We start from the raw sequence: 27126 nt of genomic DNA, 5'->3' as shown, positions 1-27126 counted from the left end.
ATCCACTCCAATAAGCGATGTTCATCTGTCTGAACAGATATATAAACTTCTCTCTTTCCTTTTTCCCTATCAATGGCTCTAAATGATACATGAAGAGCCACGGAGGGCTTTCCGGAGAAGACAAATGCCAGTGACTCGCTCTGAAATGTCAAACGTGACAGAAGGAGACGTGGCATGGGAATCTCTGCCTGACCAATCAGAAGCCTCTCTGATCACAAACTGACTGACTGTCAGCTACAGCAAAGGCCAATTTCACAAGCCTGCAAGTTAGATAAATCTCTCTAGTCTAAGGTACATTCACTGTCTTGTCTTTTCCTATGGTATACAAAAATAGAAAAAGCAAAATAATAGAAGAAACCAAAATGAAACGTATAGAAAAGTGCCTTTCAGGCACAGTTATAACAACTTTACCAATAAGATGATGTGTAAGGGTCACACAATACCAGTTTATGAGTAGTTGACAAATATATCATACATGTGTCCTATGGTGTGACAGCAAAACTTTAGAAAACTAAATCTTATTAATATATTTTAGTTTATTTATGATTTAAAATAGGATAAGAGAGATTTATGTTCTATCTTTTCAACATTTGTGGTGTCACACCATAGGACACATTTACGGTTTATTTGACAACACCCTTATTTCTTTTTGTATTAATTTGGTGTCTTGTATTTACAAAGACGCATTGTTAATGAAAGGAGGTGTTTGTTGCTGTACCATCCCAGTGCCTAGTCACAAGACTTCCATCGTAACCATTGCACTGCTTATAATTTGAAAGGCTGAACGTAATGACCACTTGGACAACAGACATTTTATTTTTCAATTCAAACATTTATTCAAACACAATGTTTAAATGCACACATTTACTCATTCACAATGTCAATAATATAACAAATCAGGCCCTGATTTACCATTTAATTCACATCTTAAGACAAATACAGAATATTAGAGTGCAAATGAATCCCTTATTAAAACTTCGTTTATAGATTAAGAGCCGTTTAAGTTATTAAACAGTAGTGCTTTCACAAACAGAAGGGTTTGTGCACATAATAATGTACCGTGTGTATGTATACATGATGCTTTAAAGTCTTTTTTTAAAGCGTTTCTTAGCCAGCGTCTCTCCTGAATCAGTCATGCAGCCTGTCAGGAAAGTCCTGCATCTGCTGGAATAGTCTTCAGGGCAGTCTCTGTACAAACTCACGTGGGCAGGGGTGATGAAATCGAAGCATTCGACTGTCAGCCCCGTCTCCCTCAACACGTTAACCATCTTCTCCACGTCCCTGTATCTGATCACGCGGTCTGATCTCGAATAAAGGTACATCTGAGGCCAAGGGGCCGGGTGCTCCATCATAGCATCGTAATGGTTCTTGTGAAAATACTTGGTCACAGGATACAAGACAACCCTCAGTAGCACAACTGCCACGGCAAACAGCGCGAGCAGGAGGTACTGCAGCAGGACGTTGACTTTGGGCCCTAAAGTAGTTTTGAGAGCTCTGAGGGCTCCGATCACATTCTGACTGCCGGGAGCACTGTCCACAACTGTGCCCACCACACACAGAGTGCTAAACTGAGGGTGACTGTGCAATAACTCCACCATGTAGCGGTAAAGCATGAAGCCTCCGTTGCTGAACACATGGAAGAATATTGGGTTGTTCTCGACCTCATAGTCATAAAGGAGTTCAAGTAATCTGTGAGCAGTGCTACTTAGCTCTTTATAGCCAAGAGGTTCTGAAATGAAAACTGTCTTGAGAGGAGCTGTGTAGCGCAGAGTCACACATCCCTGGATGGAAACAAGAAGCTGTTATTGATCTCTTACAGGAGCAGAATGATATTTGGGGAATAAATACTAAGTGTTTCTAATTCAATAAAAAAGTAAATTAGCTGTTTAATAATAAACTGTTGTGAATCTTTTACAGGGACAGAAATTATACAGGACTTGGGGAATAAATCCTCAAATATTTTAAGAGTTCTTTAGCAAAAACAAAGTTTTTATTGTGCATTCCCATTTATATCACTCAAACTAACACAATAAAAACATGATAAAAATGATTTTTAACTGATTTACCTGCTTTTTGCAAATAAACTAATTCAATGAAAAGATTGAATTAGCTCTTTAATAATAAGCTGTCATTGATCTCTTACAAAGAAAACATTTTTATTTCTTTCAAATTCACCGAATAAATACGAAATATTTCGAATTCAACTAAAATATAAATATACAAATAGATCAACAAATTCTAACTATTACTGTATGTCATTTTTTCTAATGTATTTCATAAGTGTTGGTTTATAAACTGCACTGTTTATAAAAATTGGAGGTGGCCGTAAAAGTATTTATCAACATGTCATTTTAAATCCAACAAATATGCTATAATAATAACCCAGCAACAACAAGGTTATATATGATTTGAGACTTCCTGGCTGTTGCTGATTCTTTAAGTTTCTAAGATGGATGAAAAGCTTTATAATTTGTTTCCTCAAATTTGATTTTGATTTGTGTCCAGTTATCCACCACAGAGTCACATTTAAGCACTTAAGCTTTCATTCAAAGCAACTTACAAAGACTTAACCGTTGTTTAGAGAAATACAAGCTTGAAGATGGACGGACGAAATATAGGAGAGTTTTTCATAAGAATTTGATCTTTCATGTGATTGGATTGAAGGTGAAGACTGAGCGGGAAATATTGCTTGCCCTTCTGTGAGAGAACCAGTAGTCGTCGCTCATGCTCTGATTACCGCAGTGTTTTGGATCGAATGTGAACGTGTACAGTGAGAAAGAGTGGAGGTATGACTTTTACCTTAAATAGCCAATCACAAACACAATTTAACCGATTTGAGCCAATGACAACATTAAAGTCTTTAGGGACATTAAGAGTCGAGGAATCTACTTTTTTGGAGTCGACTCCCCATCCCTATTTTCCTCACCTATATTTTGAGCTCTATTAGCTGTATTTTGAGGCTGTACAGGTCATTGTTAATTGCGACTGCTTATTTTGCATTCTTGTACATTAAACTTCTTAAAAAAAATTCTCAAATTAACCTGGTGTTCTTCAGTGTAATATTATATAAGTGCAAGTGTCTGGTTGAACCCGTTTACACAACGAACACTAGCTGTGTCTCGTTTCGTAGGGCTGCGTCCTTGTGTCCACCGTACTGTTTCAAAACATTTGAAAATCACTAAACACTGGTAAACCTATTAACTACACCTGCCTGCTAAGATTAAAAATGTTAAATCTAAACATTTAAACACCACATATTAGCATTGTGGGTTATCTCTAGCAACGTAGGATACACCTCATGTGTCCTCCGAATTCTTGTGAAAGAAGGTCGCATTAGAAGGGTGCATACGGAGTGTCCAACCTGCTCTTATGAAACGAGACAGCCTCGATGACGTAGCAGGCTTCAAATGAGACCTCCGGAGGACGCAGCCTTCCCGAAACGAGACACAGCTACAGTACACATTGAGAACACCTGAACGCACACCGTGATCAAAAATGACTCTTTTGAACCGATTCATTTAAACTATTGAAACGAATCATTCAAAGCTCATTCACATCCTCCGTTTTTGTGTGGTTCAATGAGCTTTGAATGATTCGTTTCAATAGTTTAAATGAATCGGTTCAAAAGAGTCATTTTTGATCACGGTGTTGCTGACAAATTCAGTTGGCTCTTGTGGGCTACAAATGATTAAAGCATACATTTGATTTTAACAACTTTTTATGTTTGGTTGAATTCATTTAATATTTTCAACAAAAAATATATATATAACTTAATAATTGTCTTTTTTGAAATCTTAATAAGTTGTTCGCTACAGCTACTCGTAGTTATCTGTATTTGTCAAAAGCTTTTTAGTAGGGATGCACCTATTGCACGATTTCAGGATCGGTATCGGGCCCGATACCAACCTCATGTACTCGTACTCGTAAAAATTCCCCGATACCAAAGAACGATAACTCGCGAGAATAACGCGAACGCTCGATTCGCGCGAATCGCACCGCAAGTAGGTCTATCGCATCTTTGCATTGACCTAACATGTAAATCACTCTCTCTTAACGCTTTATTTGCGCTTAGCAGTGTGGAAATATTTCAAAATCAATGATGACGACCCACGCATGGTAATCTGCATGCTTTGGTTTTGCCCTTTGGAGGTTATTGCACACTGTGAAATTTGGGCTTTGAAAATTTGTGATAAGCACAGAATGATTTATTTTTTCATAATATAAGTTGAAGTTGTTGAAAATAAAGATGCTGATATGTTCATTAGACTCATTGTGTTGTTCTTGGAAAATTGCCACATTAAAAAAAAAAACTAACTGTACAACAGGCGTCGGTATCGGCGAGTACCAGGGAAAAAATATCGGTACTCGTACTCGATCCTTAAAAAGTGCTATCGGTGCATCCCTACTTTTTAATGGCAAAAAGTAGTGTTATTTGTGATATAATGTTTATATTCGTAAATGTAAAAATGCCATCATTTTTGACATACAGTAAGTATATGTCCTCGCACAACCCGTAGAAAAAATTAACCAGTTTTACTGTGGTGTAGTTCCAATATTTGTTCATGATCACTATAGTTTTACTACAAATTCCATTGTTTGTATTATATGTAATTCCAATGAAAGAAATCCTTTCTAAAACGTAATGTTTCACCTTTTCATTGTAAATAGAGCTGTATTTTGACAGATGTTTGTCTCTGGATCCAGCCCATCCTAACAGAATAACGACTGGCTCCTTTGATCCGCGCCAGTGTTTCTCTGCCAAGACAAAATTAACATGTTTAAGCAAAACCAACTAAACTAAAATACCTCAAATCCACATCAAACTTTTAAATTCTCCAGTGTAGACAACATGTCTGCACATCACAATATTATTCAAAGACAGCTCGCAAGCTGACGTGCATTTACACGTAGCTTACGTAAATGAAATAAATGTGAGAGATCGGTTGCAATGGTTTACGCAAGGAAGGTGGTGGTGCTGTCAGTACCTGAGAGCAGTGCTTCTGGAAACACTATGTTGTAGTCGATGCCATCATCCCCCATATTGAAGATTATTATACCAGTCTTCTCACTGCCATCAATAATTTACTTGAAATGAGCCTCGCGTTGCACTGCTTTTGTTGTGCCGCTGAAGAGACAGTCAGACAGATACAGGGGCGTCTAGGCAACGTCTCCGTGCCATTGTTTGACGCAACTTCCGGGCGACGACTTAAAAGTCACGCAAAATAAAAGTGTCGGTGAGCTGTATTGTTTTGACACCTGTTGCAGGTAACCAGCAAAATTATTAATTACATGTATTTATTATGTATTTGGATATGGGTATGGATATGGATATGGATATGGATAATTTTACTAACTGTACTATTTTTGAACAATTGTGATAAATATTAAAAGTCTTTATTAAAGAAAAGTTCAAAATATTAGTTTCATGTCTCAGAAACGCCAAGTATAACATAGACAACATAAATAATTAATAATAATGTATTAGAAAATGAAATTATCAATACCAATCAAACTATGAATATAATAAATCAATAGTCGTGTGCCTCAAACATCTGAATGCTGTAGTAATTTACACTTGGCAATTGTTTTTTCTTTCCTTTTTTGTATTTTATTGTTTGAATTAACTTCATTACAGATGTAAGAAATGGAAATAAAAAGAGCAGAGGATCTTTCTTTTAATGCATCTTACACCAAACATCACAATTTACCAATTTACTACAGATAATGTGCCATTTATTTAGCTAGATTTACTTAATCATCTGTGTTAATTCACTTTATAGTATACGTTTTGAAAGAACAGAAGCAGGGTTGGCTGAATGATCACACATAGTTTACAAACTGATCAGGGTATGGGACAAAATTATGTTATGGAGAGTAGCAATTCAATATAATTGGCCATATTTAAAGCAACCACCACTTAAGTAACTAACACCAAACTAAAGCACTATATTACTCCTTACGGTCCCCTCTGAGGAGGAATATCTTTCCATCAGAAACAGTCTCCCCATCTGATGAATCTGTTTCAAAAGCAATCGTGGGCACAGGAAGGCCTACAACTCGGGCCGTTTTTAGATATTTCTGCCCGCTGTTGGTGGTAGTACTTGACTCTTCGGGAGGAATGGCTGTATCTGTAGAGATCTCCGTGGACACACGACGGCCAAAGGTTAGGGAATTCACACTGGAACCATCAGCCTCGCTCTCGGTCCAGTACGAATCAGTATCTGAAGCAGAAGACAATCGTGTCTTTCCCCAGCGGCCGTTAGCTCGCGCTGCATTTCCGATGCTGACCCCTGTGGAGCATTGACTGGTGAGGGTCGGACGACGGGAGCACAGTGCGCTGCTGGAACTAATAGAAGAACGGAGGTCTTTCTCTTTCACACACAGGATACAACGGAGTATTGGAATGTATCGAGCGATAGCTGCCCTGTATTTAGGATGTGTGATAGCATAGATGATGGGATTATGGATGGCGGAGGCTTTGGCAATGACAGCAGGTACTGAATTCATATAAGGGGTGAGGAGGTGGGAATAGCCCGCTGTTGCGGTAAGAGCCACTACGGAATAGGGTGACCAGGATATAATAAAAAGCAAAATCACTAGAAGAGCGACCTTAGCCATCTTCCATTCGTCCTGCATTCGTTTATAAACCTTATTTGTTTCTCCACAATTCAGCTCTCGTATCTCCCTCCCTGCTGTTCGAACAGCTTGGAAAATTCCAAAGTAGCAGCTACTAATGATGCCTAACGGGACGAAGAACACAAAAATGAAGAGGAGGATGGTGTACGCACGCACCGACGGAGTGAAGGTCATGTAGTCCCAGGAACACGAGGTCTGGAGACCCTCCGGGACATAGGCACTCCAGCCAAAAAAGGGCGGAAGGCTCCAACCAAGGGAATAGAGCCACACAACAGAAAGAATCACACCAGCTTTAGGTCGACTAACTTTGCTCACCAGTGCAAGGGGCTGAGTTATAGCGAGGCAACGATCAGCAGCGATAGCGGTCAAAGTCATCATGGAGCAGATTCCGAAGAGGGCTCCACAGAAGGCGTAGAGCTCACAAACATGCTCGCCGAATACCCACCGCCTGTGCAAGCTGGCCACAAAGAACATAGGTGATTGCGTGAGAGACATGAAGAAATCAGCCACCGCCAGGTTCACCACAAACATGTTCCCAGCCGTGCGAAGATTGTTGCTTCGGCAAAACACGTAGATCACCAATGCATTCCCTATCACTCCTGTGATGCCGACTATTAGGATGACAGAGCCGATGATGTAGTGGGCATGATCTGGAACATCCACCGTGGGGAAAGGGTGTGGAAGTTCATGGTGGTGACTGTGTGTCGGTCCATGGAAAGGCACATGGAGTAACTTGTAGTCCCTGGTGTTTAAGGATTCCTTTACGGTTGTTGTGCAGTTGATGTCTCCAGGGGCACAGTGGTGCTCTCGCCATGAAGAGTGATGACTCATGTTGAGCAGGCTGTTAATGCAATATAAAATATGCAATTGCACATAAAACTCAAGTTAATTTTGCAAAAAGAAGGACGTTTTTAAATTCTAATGTGAAATAAACAGTGAAACGTTCTGCACCCCTTTGCCACGTTGTGAATGTTGGCTCAATGCATTAGCTTTTTATACACTGATCAATGTAACACCAAGTTATTATTGATCGGGAGTCTGTGTTAATGGTCAAGTGTTAACACTCTTTTTACCTGTTGCTATTTCTGGACGTTTTGCTATTTCGCAGTAGTTTATAAATTTAGAATAGTCAAATGATCGATTTACAGTTTTCTACAAAAAATCATTGTACATAAAGTAAAGAATATATTATAAAAATAAGTGCTTAGCTAGCCAACTCTTTTTCGACATAAAATGTGATATCAATAAAATCTGTATTTTCAGTTTTATAAATAAAAAGTTGAGTACTGGATCTCAAAATCTATCATTTAATCTATCGTTTACAGCAAGACTCACTTGATCTTTTTCATAATTTTATAGTCATGACAACTTTGATGCTCCTAATATCATAATTTGATACTGAGTCCTTGGCCCGAATTTCACAGTTAGGTTAATATTTATCGATTAATACATTAACAATGTAATAATATAACACAAGCACATTTATGGAGGATGACTGTTTTGAATGAACTGAATATCATATGTTAAAATTGCCTTGTAATTAGACATTTGTGAAAGCGAAAGTATTGAATAGGTATAAAGGATAAATAAAGCTGGACAGTCCTGTCAAAGTAAAAGAGGCCATCAGGAGGAAATGTAAACCATGAACATCTGTTTCGATTTTTAGAACTCATCAACTATGTAAATGCCTTCAATGTTTGTTGTTGAACAGCAAAATGCAGAGGTTGGTGGAAAAAAACTAGTTTTGACCCAAAAAAGGGTGTATATGGATTGTTTGAGTGAGCTGAATCAATGTATGCATTGTGAAAGTGCAGAATGTCGGATCCAATAAGGACTGATCATCATGAGAACTGCTCACTGACCTGAACACAGAATGAAATGAGTTCCTCTGTTCCGGTTAAATAATCAACCTATCACAGTCTGTATCATCATCAGAACTTGGCCTACTTCATAGACATATTTGTCTAATCAGTCATTATTGAAACTCAGCTGTTTATAGTATTCACCTATGAGTGAAGTAAAAAGGTTTATTGAGTGAACCAAAAATATTATAAACGTATACTTTCATTGAAGAGAAAAAGGCTCAATAATTAAAACTTTAACAGTTTAGATTTGTTCATGTTAACATAAGAAAATTAAAGACAGACCTTGGTAAAAAGCTAAATAGCTCAAATGTGTAAGCTATGTAAAATAAACAAAATAAAACATTTCGGTTAACATTTGATTAGTATATTTAAAAATAAAAATGTTGACTTAAAAATATTGTATAAATCATGTGTATTTTATAAATTGTAATAATTTTTTTATAAATCACAATCTAATCAAGAGCAAAAAAGTTAAGTCTTAACTTTTTATATTTACATTTTTGCAAGCGTTCATAATATTTAAATTGTAAAAAAACTTTAATTTAACATAATTTTCCAGGTAAAATGACAAAAAACGAAATGTAACTGTTTTTTTACAGGAAACGTTAAATTACAGAAAAAGGCCGCAAATTTATAAGAAAACAGGGGAAAGTGTAATTTTACAGTTTATTTCTAGAGAATCTCTGTTTTTTTACAAAGTTCCCTTTTATTCACATTTTATTTTTGACATACGGTCAAAAACTATAAAATTAGAGAAACACATTTACAAGAAAAATGGGGAAAACTATTTTCTAAATATCCTTGTATCCTATAATTTTACAGAATTTTTTTTACAATATAATTCTGTTTTTCCAGTTTACGGAAAATGTACAGTGTAGGTTATAAAATAATTCCTATGGGATCTTCAGTTCAAGTTACTCAAGGATGTCTGTTTCAGAGGCATGTAAGTGAACAGTGAGTTCCTGTGATTTTTTAGGATGATAGTCTGATTCTTTAATTGCAAGGGCACCCGCAGGCAGAACTGGGCTTGTCCCATTCGGAAATCTTGTTCCTCTCCATATCTGGGCCTCAATCTCAGAGCTGGAATGAGATAATGCACACATTGCTGATTCCACATTTGTTACCACCATCAAACATGTCAATATAAAGATATCAATATATGAGAGTATTCAGATACTAACCTGCATTGTGAAGAGTGTTCATGAGATGGTTCTGCTCTTTTCTCCAGTAAATATGCATCAAAAAGAACTGTTTCTGTATTGGCCAAACAAAACCCATTGGCCCTCCTGACATCTGTGGGAAAGAACCGTTACTTTAGAAATGATGATGTTTAAGCATATTTTAGCTATAAGAATGAAGACAAACCGGCTACAGTGACAGGACTCAGGTAGAGGGGCTGGATCGGATCAAACATTGTTTTCAAAGTGTAGTCCAGAGGAGACGGCTTGAAAAAGGTAAGAACTGCTTCACTGTGAGAATACTGGAACATGCATGTAAATTAGGGCATCCATACATATTTCTCATAAGACAAAGAGTTGGTTTACTGTGAATTCATAAGCACCTTTGGTGGCGTTTTAATGATATTTCTTAATAGTTTTTCCACCTCATCCAGCTTGGTTTCAATGTTATTGTTTTCCTCTAGTGCTGATAAAATACATTAAATTAGCACTCGGCACTTGACTCAGAAAACAATGCTACATCTACTCACATAAATATGAAGTCATACCCTTAAGAATCAACGATGGAAGCAAACTCGCGTCGTCCTCTGGAAATAACTTCTCCAAACTATTCGCAAGTTTCACGAGATCGCGGTATCGCCTTCGCGAGTACGTTATGGATCTATCAGACCATTCAGTCCTGATCTCGAAAAACTTTTCTTCTTCTCCGACAGCGAAGTGCTCGAGTCCGATCACAGAACAGTCGTGTACAGTCAGACCAGAAAAGCTTGTCACGTTAACTCCTGCCATATCCTCTTTAAAAAAAGAGTTCTTTTCGGGAATTAATTATAACATAAACGCATTTAGTCGCAAAAAGAAAAAGAAGTGGAAACCTATCGAATTTACAAAAGAAGTCATGCGGTTATTATCTGATACAAATACGCAAATCTTATGATCCCGCCTCAGCAGTACAAACGGATCAAAGGAGATCTATAGCGGCATTGATGCGCATTCTCTGTTTGAACTCTTTCCAGTATCATACATTTCTCAAATGTGTAGACGATCTGCTCTGTCTTTTCCCAAGGCACAGTGTAAACACAGAACAGTCCCTAAACGATTTAAAATCTTCAAGAAAACAGTGAACTCATGAAGTTTTCCTCTACTTAAACGTCTTCTCATTGGATAGGTGGGAAAATCCTGCTTCTATTGGATAGGTGGTGGGATGTGCTTGTCAGTTTAAGCACTTACTGCATCATGGTGACAACCTTTTAATCGGTTAATATTTTGAAGCTGTAATTTACTCATCTGATATACTCCCTATATGGCCTTGCATTTACAGCCACCAAAATAGTGAATTACATTAACATAAACTTAATTCTACTTCAAATAAATGAATTCATGAAAGTTGATTTCTGGATGTATTCATCTGAAACCAAACCTTTTCGATTTTGTTGCAATTCAACAGACACTGGACTGGAATGGCCATCACAGTGTGTAAACAACATAAATTTGGAATGGTCTCTTAATATTTTCCACGGCTGTATATAACAATGGAATAATGAATGACCCCCCTAATATTTCAAAGGCCACATTTATTATTAGACCCAAACATTAAAAATATTAAGGAACGTAGCCCTGTTTTATCATTCTAAAACAACTGAGGTGATGTGAAGAAAACTCACCAGGACTTAAATAGAAAAAAACATTTTATTATAATTCATGATCATTTGGACATCCGTGCTCTTTGAGATTGTGTTTGTGATGCAGGACCAGAGCTTTTCCTCTGTCCCTGTGCACCAGGCTGTTCTGTACTGTGATGTTTCCTTGTGTGTCGTACCAGCAGCTGGCGGTCTGCTGTGGAATACTGGCACAGGTGACAGGGAAAGGATTCTCCTGTGTGATGGCGACGTGAGTGGAGGTCTAAGCTCTTCTTCTGGATGCTAAAAAGTAAGGATGAGAGCATTACCCTTAGTTACAGGAAACAAGTTTAGCTTATCAACTTGGTGACAGTTGTGTACTTGTACCTGCTGTACGAACAGTACTGGCAGCAGTAAGGCCTTTCTTGTGTGTGCGTCCTTGAGTGCCGTCGCAGGGAGCTTCCGTCAATGGAAGCGTAGGAGCACTGGGAACACTTGTAAGGCTTCTCACCTAAAGCAAGCAGAAAAAAACATCTCTGAAATTCTTACGCTTAAGCAGCGCAGCACCATGGCTTCATGAGAACAATTCCTTTGAAAGGGCTTCCACAAAGCCTCCGAATGTCACCATAACACTGAAATGTAAATCTACATCTCTCTTCACTGCAGGGGGACTGTGATGTTCCACATATTTGCTACTCTTCTCCTTTAGGAACCATGGAAAAGTCTCTCAGGGGCCCAGATTGAATCATCATTTATGTTTATTGGTCAAAGAAATCTGGTTAACTACGACAACATTGTTTCAGAATGTTACTCAACATTTCTAGATTTTAAAGTAAATGTACCTGTATGGATGCGGAGGTGCTGGATTAGTGAAGCTTTCAGACGAGTGCAATAATGGCAGTGTGGACACTTAAATGGCTTTTCACCCTGATGAATCCCCATATGACGACGCATAGTTAGCTTGGTTGAAAACTTCCTGTATTGAGATGATCACAGAAAATGGACAGTTATCATTTATTGAGAAAATAAATAATAGAAGTAGACACATTTCTGCAGTACATTACGCTATATATTCATGTTTAAAGTTTTTTATATGAAGAGTTTGGTGGTTCCAAAATGAAATCACTTTTTAAACCTTTTCAAAAATCATGTTTTTATTGTGTTAGTTAGCTGTTTTATTTAATTATTATGGCTTAAATCAAAACAAACCAACTGCTGTTTAATTTATATTTATTATAATACACAATAAAAAAACATGATTTTTCTCATTTTGGAACCAGACTCTTCATATATACAGTATATATATATATATATATATATATATATATATATTGTATTTTATTATACTTGCATGTATATACTTATCAAACTATATGGCAATAAGAATTTTTTTCTATCATTTATTTATTTAAGTAGTTCAAAACATGTGGAAACAAAAGAAGATATTTTAAAAAATGTGGTTTTGTGTCCATACAATGAAAATCAATAGGGGTCAATGTTGTTTGGTTACCAGCATTCTTCAAAATATCTTCTTTTCTATTCTGCCAAAGAAAGTCAAAAGGGTTTCGAATAACATGAAGATGAATGAATGATGAAGGAACTACATTTTGGTTGAACTATCCTTTTAAGTTGCTTCCAGTAAACAACAGTTTCAGGTGAATTTATACAGTAGCTCAACAACGGATTTACTTGTCACAGAGGTTGCAGCAAAACTCTCTCCTTCTGAAAGCAGTGAGTCCCACTGGAGTATCATCCGTCAAGTTTATCACTCTGTCCTTTTCACCTTCATTGTTCTTTTCTGCTCTCACAACCCTGTTTTTTACTTTCCTCTTCTTTTTAACCTGACACCATGACTCTGGCTTCATTCTTCTGAGGCATTCTGGGTACTTTGTGGATGTTTGTGTGCTAAGTTGCGGGTGTTCTCTGCGTATAGACAAGGAAGCATATCCATTTGGAATCATTTTTAATGACAAATTTGTAATGCAAGTTATTTTAAATTAATATATGCCATAGTTACATGCTGTGGACAATCTGCTTCTCTTGATTTACATCACCCTGTCTGTGTTTAGTGCGAATATGCTTTAGGGTCTTCTTCCATGAGTTCTCTAAAAGACAGACAAAGAAACTACATGACCAGGCATAATACAAAACTCAAAAGAAAGATCAGCTGGCAGAGGAATATTCTCATTCGAGAGAGCAGATGGTTGGACAAAATTAATAATATTGGTTCCGCTTTCACAGAAAACCAAAGTTAAAGGTCTAGTTTACCCCAAAATTAAAATTCTGTCATCATTTATTCACCTCATGTCATACAAAACCTGTGTAGACTCATTCATCTGTGAAAAACAAAGGAAGATATTTTAAGAAATGCCTGAGTGGTTTTGTGTCCATATAATGGAAGTCAATGGGGGACATTTAAAATATCTTGTTTTGTGTCCTGCAGAAGAAAGAAGGTTTGAAATGACATTAGGGTGAGTAAATGATGACAGAATTGTCCCCATTTAGGACTACACTAGCTTAAATATGACCTCAGAGCTCAGTTTAGAAAGTTAAATCAACTTGTACCTGTGAAATCACAGTGTAGACATTTAAATCCTCCTTGAAAATGACATTGATGGTGTATCTCCCATTCATTCCTTGACTGACACCATTCCAGACAAAGAGAACACTGTGCGAGAGGTGAAGCCTGGTGATGGCGTTTATGATGCCTTTTCTCATGAGCATCACGTGAATCTGCTCTCCTGAAAGTCCTGGGGCAAATACTACATTTATGTGGCTTGGAACTTTTTCTCTTTCCATGCCCCCTCCAGTGCCGCTCCATATCGGCCCATTCCTCTGATTCCCAGCCACAGCGTGGGCACCTGAAGCCTTGGTCTCCATTATGACATTCCAGGTGAACTTCTAGCATGCTACGACTTGATGCAACCGTCTGACAGAGGATGCAGGCCAATCCACCGTCATCCTTAGATTGCTTCTGCGTTTTATCAACCGAGAGTAATGGCTGTTTTTCATCCAAGTTCTGCTCACCTGCGGGAAGGGACACTCCTTTCATTGAACTCGCATGACATTTAGTGCTGGAAATTCTGCACAGGCCAAGAGTCATCAAATGAGCTGACTGGGCCATTTCCTCATCCCGGACATCAGTGTCGATTCCACCGTTCAGAGGGACATCCAGACCGGTGCTAGCATCCTCCAGATGAAACACAGGTTCTTCCTCAATGTCCTCACCATGGTGCTCCTCTTCAAAGAGCGTGCTCACCTTGACAAAACAAAAGCTTACATGTAAGTCCACTTACATTCCGGTTTGACATTCCTGGCAGATTTTAACTCACCTCACAAGTCTGTGCCACATGCAAGGTGCCATCTGAGTTGGAGCCCAGGCCGATGTCACATGACCGTGGGCTGATGTTCTGAAACATGCCATACATCGGAAGAAGGAAAGACATGCGTTCCATGTCCAGTTGATCCTCGTTGCTTTTCGAGCCAGAATGGAGCTCGCTCTCCAAGTCGTATGGAGAGGTATTTTGCTCAACATCCCCTTCATCATCCACCCTCATTCCCACATCCAAACTCTCTTCATCATCTTTCCCTAGACATGGCAGATGGGGGCATGGAGAAGCTGGATCATGTCTTTCCATAACATGATGGCTTATCCTGGCTTTTTGGCTGCTGGTAAACTGACAGATTTTACATCGGTACACTTCAACTAAGAAAGCTTCCACCAAAGTGGCCACATGAGCTTCAACTCCCTCTGCAGAGCTGCAGTAAAGACTGGAGGTGACGTTCTCTTTGGGGAGCCGTAGGATCACGGGTTGGACATCTTGAAATGTTTCTTTAAACCCGCCCATTCTTGGAACTAACATAGAAGGATAAACAGATCATTAGACAATCTTTTAAAGCTTACATCTTTATGCATTCAATAATTCCAAAAAAAAAGAAGTCCTACGGAAGTGCATTGGAAAGCACAGCACTATTTTATGCGTTTATGTCATTTTTACTGAAACAGGACATCTCTGTGGACATGTGCTTGAATAGCTCCATTTTATTTTTAATAACCAATAACATTGTTTTTATTTAACAGCCTGGCAAAGCCACATTTGACACATTTATTCGCCCTAATGGACAGCTTATTTACACTGTCGGAGTCATTCCTTATACCCTATCTAGTGCACTAATTTGCAAATTACTTTATTGTAATACAGCCATACAAATCTCCAAAGTGTTAAATTGTGTTCTTACCTGAGCAACACAGATTTCGTGGCGTCTTTAATTATATGGCTGACGCCAACGTGCGGTTTAGGGACCACAGCATAGTTACAAGTCACATAACAAGCGTAAGATGATACATTTCCCTCGATCAGACAAACATAAGCACGGGTCTGGTTGTATAAACATTACTTATTGTGTTTTAACCCGAAACGCGCGAGGCAAATATCTAATAGTGGCAAATCGTGATAACTGTGGTGGAAGCACCGATCCAGACGGTTCCTTGCCTCCCTCGCTGCTGTGAGTACAATGCGCATGCGTGGTTTTGTAAGGTTTTAACATATTTGTTCAACCCAGTGACTTGAATCGATTTACAGTGAATCGACTCCTTAAAATTCAGTTAATTAAATTCTGATCTTTATAAAGCGTTACTCGTTCACGGTAATGATGTAAACAGCGAATTTAAGGATTCAAAACATTTATTTGGTAACAGTTATTATTATTATTGTACTTTAGCTTCCTTTTATTGGAGTCGAAACGGATTGAACAGAATGATTCAATTGAGTCGGCTCTTTTCGACCCCGAACCGACCTGGCAGGAATACTCAAGATGGCGAACATGAACGCGTTGACCAAAACAATCGCAGAGGATTATACGTAAGTCATACGCATTTTAAGTCGAAAATTATTTGTATGTACACATAGAAGCTTTGTATATTTTGTGTAATTTAAACGATTCCGTAACTTCGGATTTGATAACGCGGTTTTATGCCAATGTCTGTGGACACTCCAAATATAAGACATCTGTTTGATGTTACTTTAAATGAACCAACATTAAAATACTGAAGTATACTTTAGAATTGATTATAATCGACTTTTGTAAGTTGTTTTAGTGTTTTTAAGCTTACAATAGTAAATATTAAAGTATATTATAGTTATCAATTCATTATAGTTCATACCGATTAATGTAGGGACGTTATACACACACTTGCAAAGTGCAGTAATCACTATTAATACTAGTTTACTATATTAAAGAAGAAAGTATGTTTTTCATGAACAACACAGAAATATAGGTGTGATACCGTGTCGTTGATGTTTATCTTTAGACATCCTAACTACATTCACTTTAAAGAGCTTATTTGAGACCGTTGGAAATTATATTAATAACAAACTCCTACTGTTTTCTCTGTGCCAGGTTTGATGTGGAAAGCTCCGACAGTCCAGATGAAAATGAATATACAGCGGGTGGAGATGGAGCTAGAAAAACGAAGGACTCGGACATTGCCAGAGTGGAACGACACAAGAGTAGAAAACACAAACATCGAAGTAAACACAGAAAACATAAACATCCCTCACCAGATGATAAGGACCACAAGCACAAGCACAGACACAAGCGAAAACACAGAGACTCATTAAGGAATGACGGAGAGTTTTCCACAGACTATAACAGTGGAATCATCTCTCCAAAGAGATCCAGGCTGGATGATCTGGCTGCACTTGAGGATCTTGAGAAACAGAGAGCCATGATTCAAGCAGAACTTGATAATGAGTTAATGGAAGGAGCTGTGCAGTCAGGTATGGGTCTGATCTTGCAGGGTTACAACTCGGACTCCGATGATGGCGGTGAGATCGAGGAAGCTGTGCAAAATTGTGAGCGTTGGAGACAGGATCTCAATGAGCATGTCATTGGGGACCATCAGGTAGCATTGGATCCTGTAGGATCTCGACAAGATCAAGTCCATGAGGAAAAGGTTACCTGGCGAGAAGTCAGAAGCGCGTCTGGTGAGACGGCAACCCGGCATCGGAAGTCAGAAAAAGAAACTGAGCTAGATATATGGGATCCAAGCAAAGCAAGGGAGAGGAGACGATCCTGGGGCGCAGAGAGATCCAAAGATGAAGATCAAAGGGCGAAATCTCCTGTGAAGGCCAGGGGGCGGTCATCTAGTGATAAAAGGCACGACACAGAGATGGAACGAAAAACAGATAATGGTAGAAGACGTCCTTCAACGTCGCCTGCAAAGCGGGATGAGCAAAACGTTGAAAGCCGTAGAAATTCCAAATCACCAGAACGAAGGAGCAAATCTACATCTAAAGAAAGAAATACAAACGTCCCGGAATGTGACAGAGAAAAGAAACCAGTCAAGACAACTTCAAAAGAAACCTCATCTGGAAAAGAAAATAGATCTCCTAGCGGAAAACCAGTTTCAGAACATCACAGCCCCGGTGTGCTTACAAGGGGTCACCAGTCCCCTGAACACAGCACAGACAGGGCATCCAGACAAGACAGATCTTCATGCCACAACAGATCACCTACCAGGAGAGGCCGATCTCGGTCTGCGGAAAGGAGGCGGAGAGAAGCCGACCGCCCGAGACTATCTACTGACAGGTTCTAGCTCCTTTAATTTAGATCGTTGATAGATTTAGTTGTATCGTGTCTTTCGTTTGCAACTTGGCTGTGGTTCAGTCAAGATGCTTATAGCATTAAATTCTTTTTTTTATTCTGGTTTTCTTCTGTCGAGATTCTTGAAGTCACACGTTTTTTATACTCACTAACAGGATGCGATCTCGTGATGATGCAGGGGGTCGTAGAGAGGAAAGCCCGTCTCTAAGCTCCAGGCGAAGATTAAACCATTCACCTTTTAGACGGAGATCTCGTTCTCCCCGGAGACGCACCAGCAGGTCTCCGGTCAGACACAGGTGATTGGGGTTTGCATTTGTGGACAAACGATTTCTTAAAGGCATCAGAATATAACCAGATGCCTATTTTATATTGCACACACACTATAAGTGAAATTAAGTTTACATTATTTGGGGATCATCCTGACCTCTAAGGTCTGAATAACCTGTGGGGTGTAACAATATATTGATATATTGCATATCACGATTATATCAAGTTATGTATTCAATAAATCTTAATTTAACAAAGTCATAGTCCTGGCTTAAAGGGATAGTTCACCCAAAAATGAAGTCATCATTTGCTCACCCTCGTGTCATTTCATACCTGTATAATTTTTTTAGTTTTTCCGGTGAACATAGGGGAAGATATTCGGAAGAATGTAAGCAATTTTCAATTTTGTGTCATCATTGTCTGCCATAATAAAGAAAATATGTAATGGTAGTCAAAGTTGCCCCAGAACGTTTGTGTTCCTCAATTCTTCAAAATATCTCACTTTGTGTTCAACAGAACAAATAAATTAAAGAAATGTGGAAGTGGATTATGTCACAGAACTGAAAATTGCTAACATTCTTATAAATATATTTCTTTGTGTTTATCAGAACAAAGACACTTATATAGGTTTGAAACAACCTGAGGGTGAGTAAATGATGACAGAATATTCATTTTTGAGTGAACTAACTCTTTAAGCTAAACTTTTTCTGTGAAACCGGGCCATAATGTTTTATTGGGTTTTTTTTGTGCTTTTACTGCTAATTTCTATTTTAGGGTTTAGCTTCATTGATTTGGGGTTTCATCTTTTCTTTTATGAATTTGGTTTTAATTTTAGTTTTGTGTACTGAAGATTGATTTTTTTTCAACCTATTAAGTTGTGATCAATTTACATACAGAATCTTCAGTTAAACCATGAATATTGTCACTTCTTTAACAAAATAACAAATCTTTCGAAAATTGTTTTAGAAATATTTTCTAAATAAACATATGATTTGGTTTTCAATATTTTAATTTTTTTTCAAAATGTTGTGGTGCCTAGTTCTGAGGATTGCAGCGGCATTAAATTACATTTTTTATTATGTAGATCCAGGGAGTGGGACAGGACGTATCGCAGACAGCAGTTCCATTCGGGATCCCAGGAAAGGCGGAGGAGACGAAGCAGGGAAAGAGAAGACATGTTCAAAGGGAGTCTGTCTGAAGGCATGAAGGCTGAGCAGGAAGATTCCGATGAAGAAGTGTGAGTTTGGTTTTGCATTTACGCATTTGGCAGATGCTTTTATCCAAATCGACTGCATGCATGTACATGTCTTTTAACAGCATGTGTCCCTGATCGAACCCACAACCTTTGTGTTGCTAGTGTAATGCTCTACCAATTGGGTTTTATGTTTCTTGGCATATTGGAAATGAATAAGTATGTGAATCTATCTGTTTTTTAGGCTGGAGGACTTTGAAGTTAATGAAGAGGATGAGGAGGCTTTAATAGAGCAGAGGAGACTTCAGCGCTTGGCGATTATTCAGGTCAGAATATATTTTTGTTATCAATGTTACAACATCTGCTTTGCTTTTGACATAAGTAATTGACATTGTTTTTGTCCTCTGTAGAAATATAAATCTGTGAATGAAGACAGTAACATGTCAGGACTCTCAGAGCATGGCAGTCCTCAGAGCAGCAGACACAGTCGATCTCCATCACCTGATGACATCCTTGAGCGTGTGGCCGCTGATGTTAAAGCCTACGAGCAAGAGAACCTGGACACGTTTGAGGACAACGTGAAGGCCAAGCTTAACCTTGTCTCTCAGGAAAAGGATGGTATGTTATCTCCAAAATAACTTAAAGGGATAGTTCACCCAAAACAAGTTTATTTAATTATCGTTTTCTTTCTTCAGGTGCTAATCTGAAAAAGCCACCAGCCCCTGATATGTTCGCGGAGTCGGATGACATGTTCGCCGCTTACTTTGACGTGAGTAGCCAAGTCGCTGCTTTCCATTGCATAGGTCAGTGGCTTTACAAGCCCCAGAATTTGATTGAATTTGACCATGTAAGGCGATCTCTACAGGTAGAGTTGCATAGTCCTGTGCAAGCTGTTGTTTCTCCCTTGGAAACTTTGTTCGAAGCTTTTTACCAAGCGAGTAATCCGACTCTGTCGCGCTCACTGTATCTTGAGGCCTCTCAGAGACAAAGTCTTGAATGGTGTCTGTCACTGAGCTCTTTTATCAGTGCTCATTTCAATCCACCGTCTGAATTCAATCGCGATAACAATGGCAAACATTTTCATGTTTTGTAATCTGCCCACAGAGTGCCAGATTACGGGCAGCAGGAGTTGGAAAGGACTTTAAGGAGAATCCGAGTCTCAAAGACAACTGGACCGATGCAGAGGGCTATTACCGTAAGTTATTATCGGCTAATCTTGTAGAAAATACTGCACTTGAATCCGTAAGCCATTAACTTGATGACAAGATGGAAAACGGGTGTCGTTTTGATAAGGAACTTGTTTCTTCTCATCAGGTGTGAACATTGGTGAGGTGTTGGACAAGCGGTATGCAGTGTACGGCTACACGGGACATGGTGTTTTCAGTAACGTGATCCGAGCCAGAGACTCGGGCCGAGCCAATCTGGAGGTGGCCGTGAAAATAATACGGAACAATGAGATGATGTAAGCCTCTTCATGATCCAGGGTGTCCGCGCGGTAGTAATAGGTAGTAAAAAGAATCTACCACAATTATGGCCCTTTAAAGGTAGAAAAAGGTAACAAAATGCAATTTGACTTGGTAGTAAATTTTTCATCACCACCCCAATATATAAGAAGTTTCCATTTTTTGCTTAATATTTGTGTCTCCATGTTTTATCTTCATCTAGCCTAGTTTAAAAATATATACGGTGCTAACAGGACCCTGAGTGAGTCGGAGTTGATAGCAATGACGTAGAGGTAAACTGTGTAGAGTTCCGTGGTTGATAGGCTATCAGCGACGCCAACAACATTTTCCGCCTTTTTGCCTCAGTTGATATTAGCCACTTGCTTCTATTTTCTACCAAATCATGCCAACTCGAGGTCAGCTGTCGTCGCACCGCCTCAGCAGCAAACCAGCACCACCACAACAGCGATAGCCAGACAGCAGACCTTACCTCAGGGCTGAGGTTCTCTGGTGCCTGAACCATCATTCATATAATTCGAATCAGGGCATTGGGGAATTGTTCCAAAACATGTTCACTGACTCTGATATAGCCAAAAGTTTCGCGTGTGGCAAGGATAAAACGGCGTACATACTTGGATTCGGCATTGCTCCACATTTTAAGGGGGCATACCTGAACATTTTGAGTTTACTCGCATCATTCGCCATGAAATTCGCTTCCTTACAGACGCGAATTCGCGTAATGGGAGGGGCTTCTGCCGCTCCCTCACGGCCCTACTAGTGCAAGCTTCTGATTGGTTAACGCTGAACAAAAAAGTTCAGATATTTCAACTCACGCGAATGCTTAATTTACGCCGCCTTATTCACGTGAAACGCACCTCAATATTTTGGTAGCTCTCGCTTACAAAAAGGTTGGAGACCCCTGGTGTGAACACACCCTTATAGTAAGTAGTAAGTGGTGCTTTGCATACCCCCTCCCCCCCAAAAAAGGGCTGCTGCTTGATGTCGTGTTGGTAGTAAAAAATATTTTGGAGGTGGTAAAATAGGTAGTAAAAGGTAGTAAATTAATCTCTATGATTCCTGCATATACCCTTTGATCGTAAACGTCTTATCCAGTTAATTTTCATCAAATCCAAAATGTTTTGTTTTGGGTATGTCTACAATGGACATGGCTTTGGTTTCTCTTATTAAATATTTGATGGCATGCAGAGAATGTGTCTTTAGGGTGTTATGGTATAGATATGGTATGATTGTGTTTTTGTTTGTACTTGCAGGCAAAAAACAGGGCTCAAGGAGCTGGAGTTTCTCAGGAAACTGAACAACGCAGATGCAGATGATAAGTTCCATTGTTTGAGGCTCTTCAGACACTTTTACCACAAGCAGCATCTATGTTTGGTGTTTGAACCACTCAGGTACATTCCAGTCAACACTTTCTGATTGGGGCAGAGCTAGGGGCGGGCTAAGGGGGCTGAAGCCCTGAATGTTTTCAGTAAAGGCCACATTTTGTGATTACCATGTCCTGTATGAACCACTGAAAGGCCGTTCACATTTTGCATCTTTTGTGCGCACAAGTTTGTTATTTTATATGTAGATGTGCTACAAGCATGCTCAAATAGAGAGCAACTCGGTCACGCCCCCCTGTGGTTCTACACACTCTTTTAACCAGGCACGTCAGAACACATGGGAAAAAAATCCATTTGTTCTTTGCCGGAACATTCTCGTCTTCACGACGAGCCCATCTCATGATTGCTAAGCAACGGCAGATGTTTTAACAACATTCCTGAGTGCTTTGAATTTAAACCGATAAAGTGGCGCAGCTCGCGTGTCCACGCTAAATGTGTATTTGAACACATAAGCCCCGGATATACACACACCCTAGAACCGCCCCTGTTTCTGATGCAGATTATGTGTTATCTTACGTATTTGTGTTTATGCACTGTGAATATATTCTTGGCTGGCATTAGCATGAACCTACGGGAGGTGCTGAGGAAGTACGGCAAGGACGTGGGGCTGCACATCAAGGCTGTGCGCTCATACAGCCAACAGCTTTTCTTGGCCCTGAAAATGCTGAAGCGATGCAACATACTGCATGGTGACATCAAACCCGACAACATCCTGGTGAGTCACTTCTGACCTTCTGATAGTTACCAAAGTGCCTTCCCACATTTTTGCAGAGATCGCAATTTAATTTTTCAATTTCCTTAAAGGTGAATGAGTCCAAGACCATTTTGAAGCTGTGTGACTTTGGCTCCGCATCACACGTGGCTGATAATGACATTACACCCTATCTGGTCAGTCGCTTCTACAGGGCACCTGAGATCAGTAAGTCCGTGAACTGCATTGAGAAAGCTGTTTGAACACGGAAAATGTATCTGATGCAATGTAGTACGCCTGGATAAGTTCAGAGTTTCTTTTGTTTGAATGTTTGTTTCTTCTTATATAGTCATTGGAACGTCGTATGACTATGGGATCGATATGTGGTCTGTGGGCTGCACTCTCTACGAGCTATACACAGGAAAAATCCTTTTCCCTGGGAAGACCAATAATCACATGCTAAAACTTGCCATGGACCTGAAAGGAAAAATGCCTAATAAAGTAAGAATTTATTTTCCAGGCATTAGATTTTAAGAATGAAAAAATCAGTATTCTAAATATTCATTGTTTTCACAGATGATCAGAAAAGGTCTGTTCAAGGACCAGCATTTTGACCAAAACTTGAACTTTTTGTACACAGAGGTTGATAAGGTCACGGAAAGGGTAAGCATTATGTATTCCATCCACGTCTGTTCATTTTTTTTATAATACGACCCTTTTTAAGCCGATTGTTTGAACTACTAACTTGCTCTTTTCTTAATTTATCTGTATTTCCCACTGTTCTTTCTTTCCAAATCTTTGGCTCTATGTCTACAGGAAAAGGTCACAGTCATGAGCACCATTAACCCCATTAAGGACCTCCTGAAGGACATGGTGGGTCGTCAGGCACTACCAGAGGACCAGCGAAAGAAGGTCGTTCAGCTGAAAGAGCTCATGGACCATATCCTAACGCTGGACCCAGTTAAGCGGATCACTATCAACCGGGCATTACAGCATTCGTTCATCCAAGAGAGGATATGAGCATCTAACCATACGTCAGAGACTCCTGCACGTGATGGTTTTGTATCTGCAGATACTGTATGACAACAAAAGACATTTTAATATTTTATTGGCCGTATTGCCGTTTTAAAATCAAACGCTATTTTATTGGTTCAGATTTGTAGTGCTTTTCAGAGAAGGACACAATGAGGTTTTACTTTCTTTTTTTAAATTGACAAGACACCGTAAATGTATTCTATATTGTTCAGGATGCATGCTTCATATACACAGCTTCTTGTAGAGAACAGCAGCTAAAATAATATGAATGTCAACCATATTTGATATCACGCTCATGGATCAGAATGTAAAATGTCCATTGTGCTAGAACATTTGACATTCTTGATGTCAAACAAATATTACTCGGTCACCAAGGACTTAGAGTTGCGAGTGTCAGGCCAGCATAAATGCTGTCTATATCCACCCTCCCTCAGGTGTGAGAGAGAGCGAAACCTGGCGCGCAGGCCCGCGGCAAACCCTTGCCACAGGTGTGTTTCTGCTGAACCTGAGGTCTTGGGTCCTGCCTGACCTGGTCTGCAGGGAAAAGTTCCTCTGTAAAGGCAGGTTGTGCACTTCTATGAGTACACTGAAGGTAAGCTTACCCTACCAAACCAATCGGCATCGTCGCGCCCTTACGGCTTCTCCTGCATGTTTACTGGAGATGTATATTGGAGAAATTGACATGCACTCTTTGTCACCCTGTGTGCCGATGTTTCTCACAGAGACAAATCTGTCAAGCTTTTGCAAAAACGGAAGGAATCCCCTGGGCAAACCGGGTTTTTCTATTGGCATTGAGGGTAACGGTGAAGGGGAGTCTGAATATTTGTAATGTATCAAGCACCTTCAGTGTACTGCTAGACATACTACACTTAATTTCTGCTATGTTTTCACATCATCGTTTTTGTACAACCTACTGAGTGCTCTTTGAATATGCATGAGCTGATGTAAAACGTACGGCTTCAGATGCACCACTGTACAAACCCTGCGGTGTTTCGCTGTGAATAGGAAATGTAGATGTGGTGTTTGTGACTGTTCTCATGTTTGTGATCATGTTGTCTTTTGATACAGGGGTTTTCCTGCTCTGATCTATGATTCTGCTTGTTACGAGCGGTAATTTGCTTCTTTACTTCATATCTTTGTTTGGAATTAAAAAGAGACAAATGTCATGCTGGAAGAATTCTCTGCTTGTTATCTTTGCAAAGAAGTCCTGCATGAAAATGTCATAATTTGAGTTTACTGTAAATTCACATTATTGTTATCTTTAAATGATATAAAATAAAGACGTTTGTGGTGTCGTAAGACAGGAAACGTTCTTGTTTTTTTCATCAACACTAACTGCTGTTTGTGCTGTTTCTCCCACTGCTCTTTGTGTTCGAGTTAAATCTCTGGCCAATGGAGACACAGCCCCCTGTCTGCCTCTGCTTTCAAAGGAACAAGACATCTTCAAGGCTCTTTATCCAGGTCACTCCATAAGGCATGTTTAGATTGAACAGAGCATCAGCTTTGTGTTACAAAGTATCATTGTTGTAGTTATGATTGCTATAACTACAATATGATTGTAGCTTATGAATAGTTCAAGAATATGTTTTTGCCAGTTTGTCTGGTCAGGACTCTGTCCGTATAATATAATCTTCATGAAGTTCCAGCGTTGGTTTTATCCACAAAGGTTCATAATGGGGCAGCTGTATGTTCCAAACATAAATAGATTGATTTAGTCACCATGTCAGCTGATTATTGTCCATTTCCCCAGGATGTTGCAAGAGCGTGTGCTGACTGCTGTACCGAGATACTGGTATATTTATTCTCTGTATTTTAGGTGCTGTCCATTAAAGAAGATTCTTAAAAGGAAGTCTCATCTGGAGAAAAGGTTTCTGTTTTAGAGAGAGCTGTTAATGACAATTAAAGGGGTCATATGGCGCGAATACATGTTTTTCTGTGTCTTGGTATGTTATAAGTTGACACGTAAAATTGCAAACAATGTAAGCGTCGGAACAAAAGATGCATTCTTTCTAAAAGCGAATGCTCACCCAGACCTGCCTGAAACGCTTCGTGTAACCACACGTTTGCAGTATTCGACCAATCACTACGCACTGGTTTAATGGCCAATCATAGCACACCTCGCTTTTCAGAGCGATGAGCTTTGTAAAAAATCTGCGTGTTTCAGAGAAGCGAGGCAAAGAGGAGATACAAACATGAACAGTATGTGGAAAATACAGATTTTTTTAACCCAATCGTGTATGCATTACATCTAAAACAAAAGCTTCTATTAGTTTTAGCAGTGTCATACGACCCCTTTAAGTTTTTGTTTTAAAGGGATGGTTTGCCCAAAAATGAAAAGGAATATGGAAAGATATTTGTAATAATGTTTGTAACCAAACAGTTCTGGGGCACTATTGACTAAAGAGGAAAAACTACTATGTTAGACAATGGTGGGCCAGAACTGTTTAGTTTCCCACATTCTTTAAAATATCTTTTTATGCACAACAAAACCAATAATTTTATAGTTTTGAAACAACTTGAGGGTGAGTAAATAATGACAGAATTGTCTTTTTTGGGTGAACTACCCCTTTAATGTTGTTTCTCATATAGTCTTTGTACAATTTGAGTTACTGATTCCGATTATTTGTATTCTTGGTTAAGCAAACACAAAGTTATGGTGCATCACCTTATGCTCAACTTGATGTAACTCAAGTTCTATACTACTAATGTGGAGTAGTTTAAACATACTTTAGTTTATAATTTGGCCTAATATATGCCCAATTTTCAATCAAAAGGTAATACTTTTCATTTGTTTGCCAATGTCTTCTACATTTTATTTGATACCTGCCGTTTAACTAAAACTAATCCTTTCTTAATTTTATTGCAGGTGTAAGTCTAAAACTTCATCCTTGACTGCTTGATCATGTGACACTAAGCGTGAGAGATAACCTGTCTGTCTACGGCTGTCCTACTGTATTATTGAAGTGCCTTTCAAGTGCTCATCTCATCCACTAATGGAGGAAATTACCCACTGCAGCCATGCACTGTACACGATGTGTTTATTGTGTGTATTCAGTTGGATAGCCAATGCTGTTCAATTTAGCAGTCAACTCAAAAAATAAAGAGAGACTTTTACAATGACACATTGTCTTTTTTTTATGCTGTCTATTATTAAGTCTATAAACAAGCTGTTTTAAGTCATGTGACAAAAACACAAGA

At 39.1% G+C, this 27126-nt stretch overlaps 5 protein-coding genes across 12 annotated transcripts; 1 reads left to right on the top strand and 4 right to left on the bottom strand.

The window, feature by feature from the left end:
* Positions 1-799: 799 nt before the first annotated feature.
* tmem53 (transmembrane protein 53) lies at positions 800-5267 on the bottom strand. Its single transcript, XM_079451902.1, has 3 exons — positions 4986-5267; positions 4652-4755; positions 800-1781 (listed from the first exon to the last, which is right to left on the bottom strand). Exons 1-3 carry the CDS (start codon positions 5038-5040, stop codon positions 1083-1085), a joined length of 858 nt encoding a protein of 285 aa, XP_079308028.1. The 5' UTR covers positions 5041-5267; the 3' UTR covers positions 800-1082.
* Positions 5268-5623: 356 nt separating this feature from the next.
* opn4.1 (opsin 4.1) lies at positions 5624-7579 on the bottom strand. The gene has a single exon (XM_079453737.1). The coding sequence runs from the start codon at positions 7465-7467 to the stop codon at positions 5950-5952; it is 1518 nt and encodes a 505-aa protein (XP_079309863.1). The 5' UTR covers positions 7468-7579; the 3' UTR covers positions 5624-5949.
* Positions 7580-8631: 1052 nt separating this feature from the next.
* On the bottom strand, positions 8632-10866 carry pxdc1a (PX domain containing 1a). The gene is made up of 5 exons (XM_079451906.1): positions 10228-10866; positions 10063-10145; positions 9867-9981; positions 9683-9794; positions 8632-9581 (listed from the first exon to the last, which is right to left on the bottom strand). Exons 1-5 carry the CDS (start codon positions 10466-10468, stop codon positions 9416-9418), a joined length of 717 nt encoding a protein of 238 aa, XP_079308032.1. The 5' UTR covers positions 10469-10866; the 3' UTR covers positions 8632-9415.
* A 372-nt stretch (positions 10867-11238) lies between these two features.
* LOC306892568 (uncharacterized protein) lies at positions 11239-15820 on the bottom strand. The gene is made up of 8 exons (XM_079453706.1): positions 15535-15820; positions 14628-15151; positions 13861-14554; positions 13313-13400; positions 12985-13218; positions 12138-12271; positions 11683-11806; positions 11239-11598 (listed from the first exon to the last, which is right to left on the bottom strand). Exons 2-8 carry the CDS (start codon positions 15141-15143, stop codon positions 11382-11384), a joined length of 2007 nt encoding a protein of 668 aa, XP_079309832.1. The 5' UTR covers positions 15144-15151; positions 15535-15820; the 3' UTR covers positions 11239-11381.
* A 232-nt stretch (positions 15821-16052) lies between these two features.
* Positions 16053-27049, top strand: prpf4ba (pre-mRNA processing factor 4Ba). Of its 8 annotated transcripts, none has more exons than XM_079453183.1 (19): positions 16053-16157; positions 16696-17886; positions 18057-18197; positions 19253-19405; positions 19605-19686; positions 19771-19978; positions 20056-20129; positions 20465-20555; positions 20675-20822; positions 22074-22211; positions 22764-22917; positions 23007-23121; positions 23243-23394; positions 23470-23556; positions 23710-24488; positions 24997-25038; positions 25306-25402; positions 25745-25795; positions 26795-27043. In XM_079453183.1, the coding sequence occupies exons 1-15, from the start codon at positions 16111-16113 to the stop codon at positions 23911-23913; spliced, it is 2985 nt and encodes a 994-aa protein (XP_079309309.1). In that variant the 5' UTR covers positions 16053-16110; the 3' UTR covers positions 23914-24488; positions 24997-25038; positions 25306-25402; positions 25745-25795; positions 26795-27043. The 8 variants fall into 8 exon arrangements, with proteins under 8 accessions (XP_079309309.1, XP_079309310.1, XP_079309311.1 ...); XM_079453184.1 differs by having other exon boundaries at positions 16070-16157; positions 23710-23970; positions 24363-24488; positions 24997-25402; positions 26795-27049; XM_079453185.1 differs by having other exon boundaries at positions 16070-16157; positions 25306-25389; positions 26795-27047.
* Positions 27050-27126: the final 77 nt, after the last annotated feature.

This window comes from Barbatula barbatula (assembly GCF_947034865.1).
Source record: "Barbatula barbatula genome assembly, chromosome: 3".
Lineage (NCBI taxonomy): Eukaryota > Metazoa > Chordata > Actinopteri > Cypriniformes > Nemacheilidae > Barbatula > Barbatula barbatula.
This window is presented reverse-complemented; position numbering and strand designations above follow the sequence as displayed.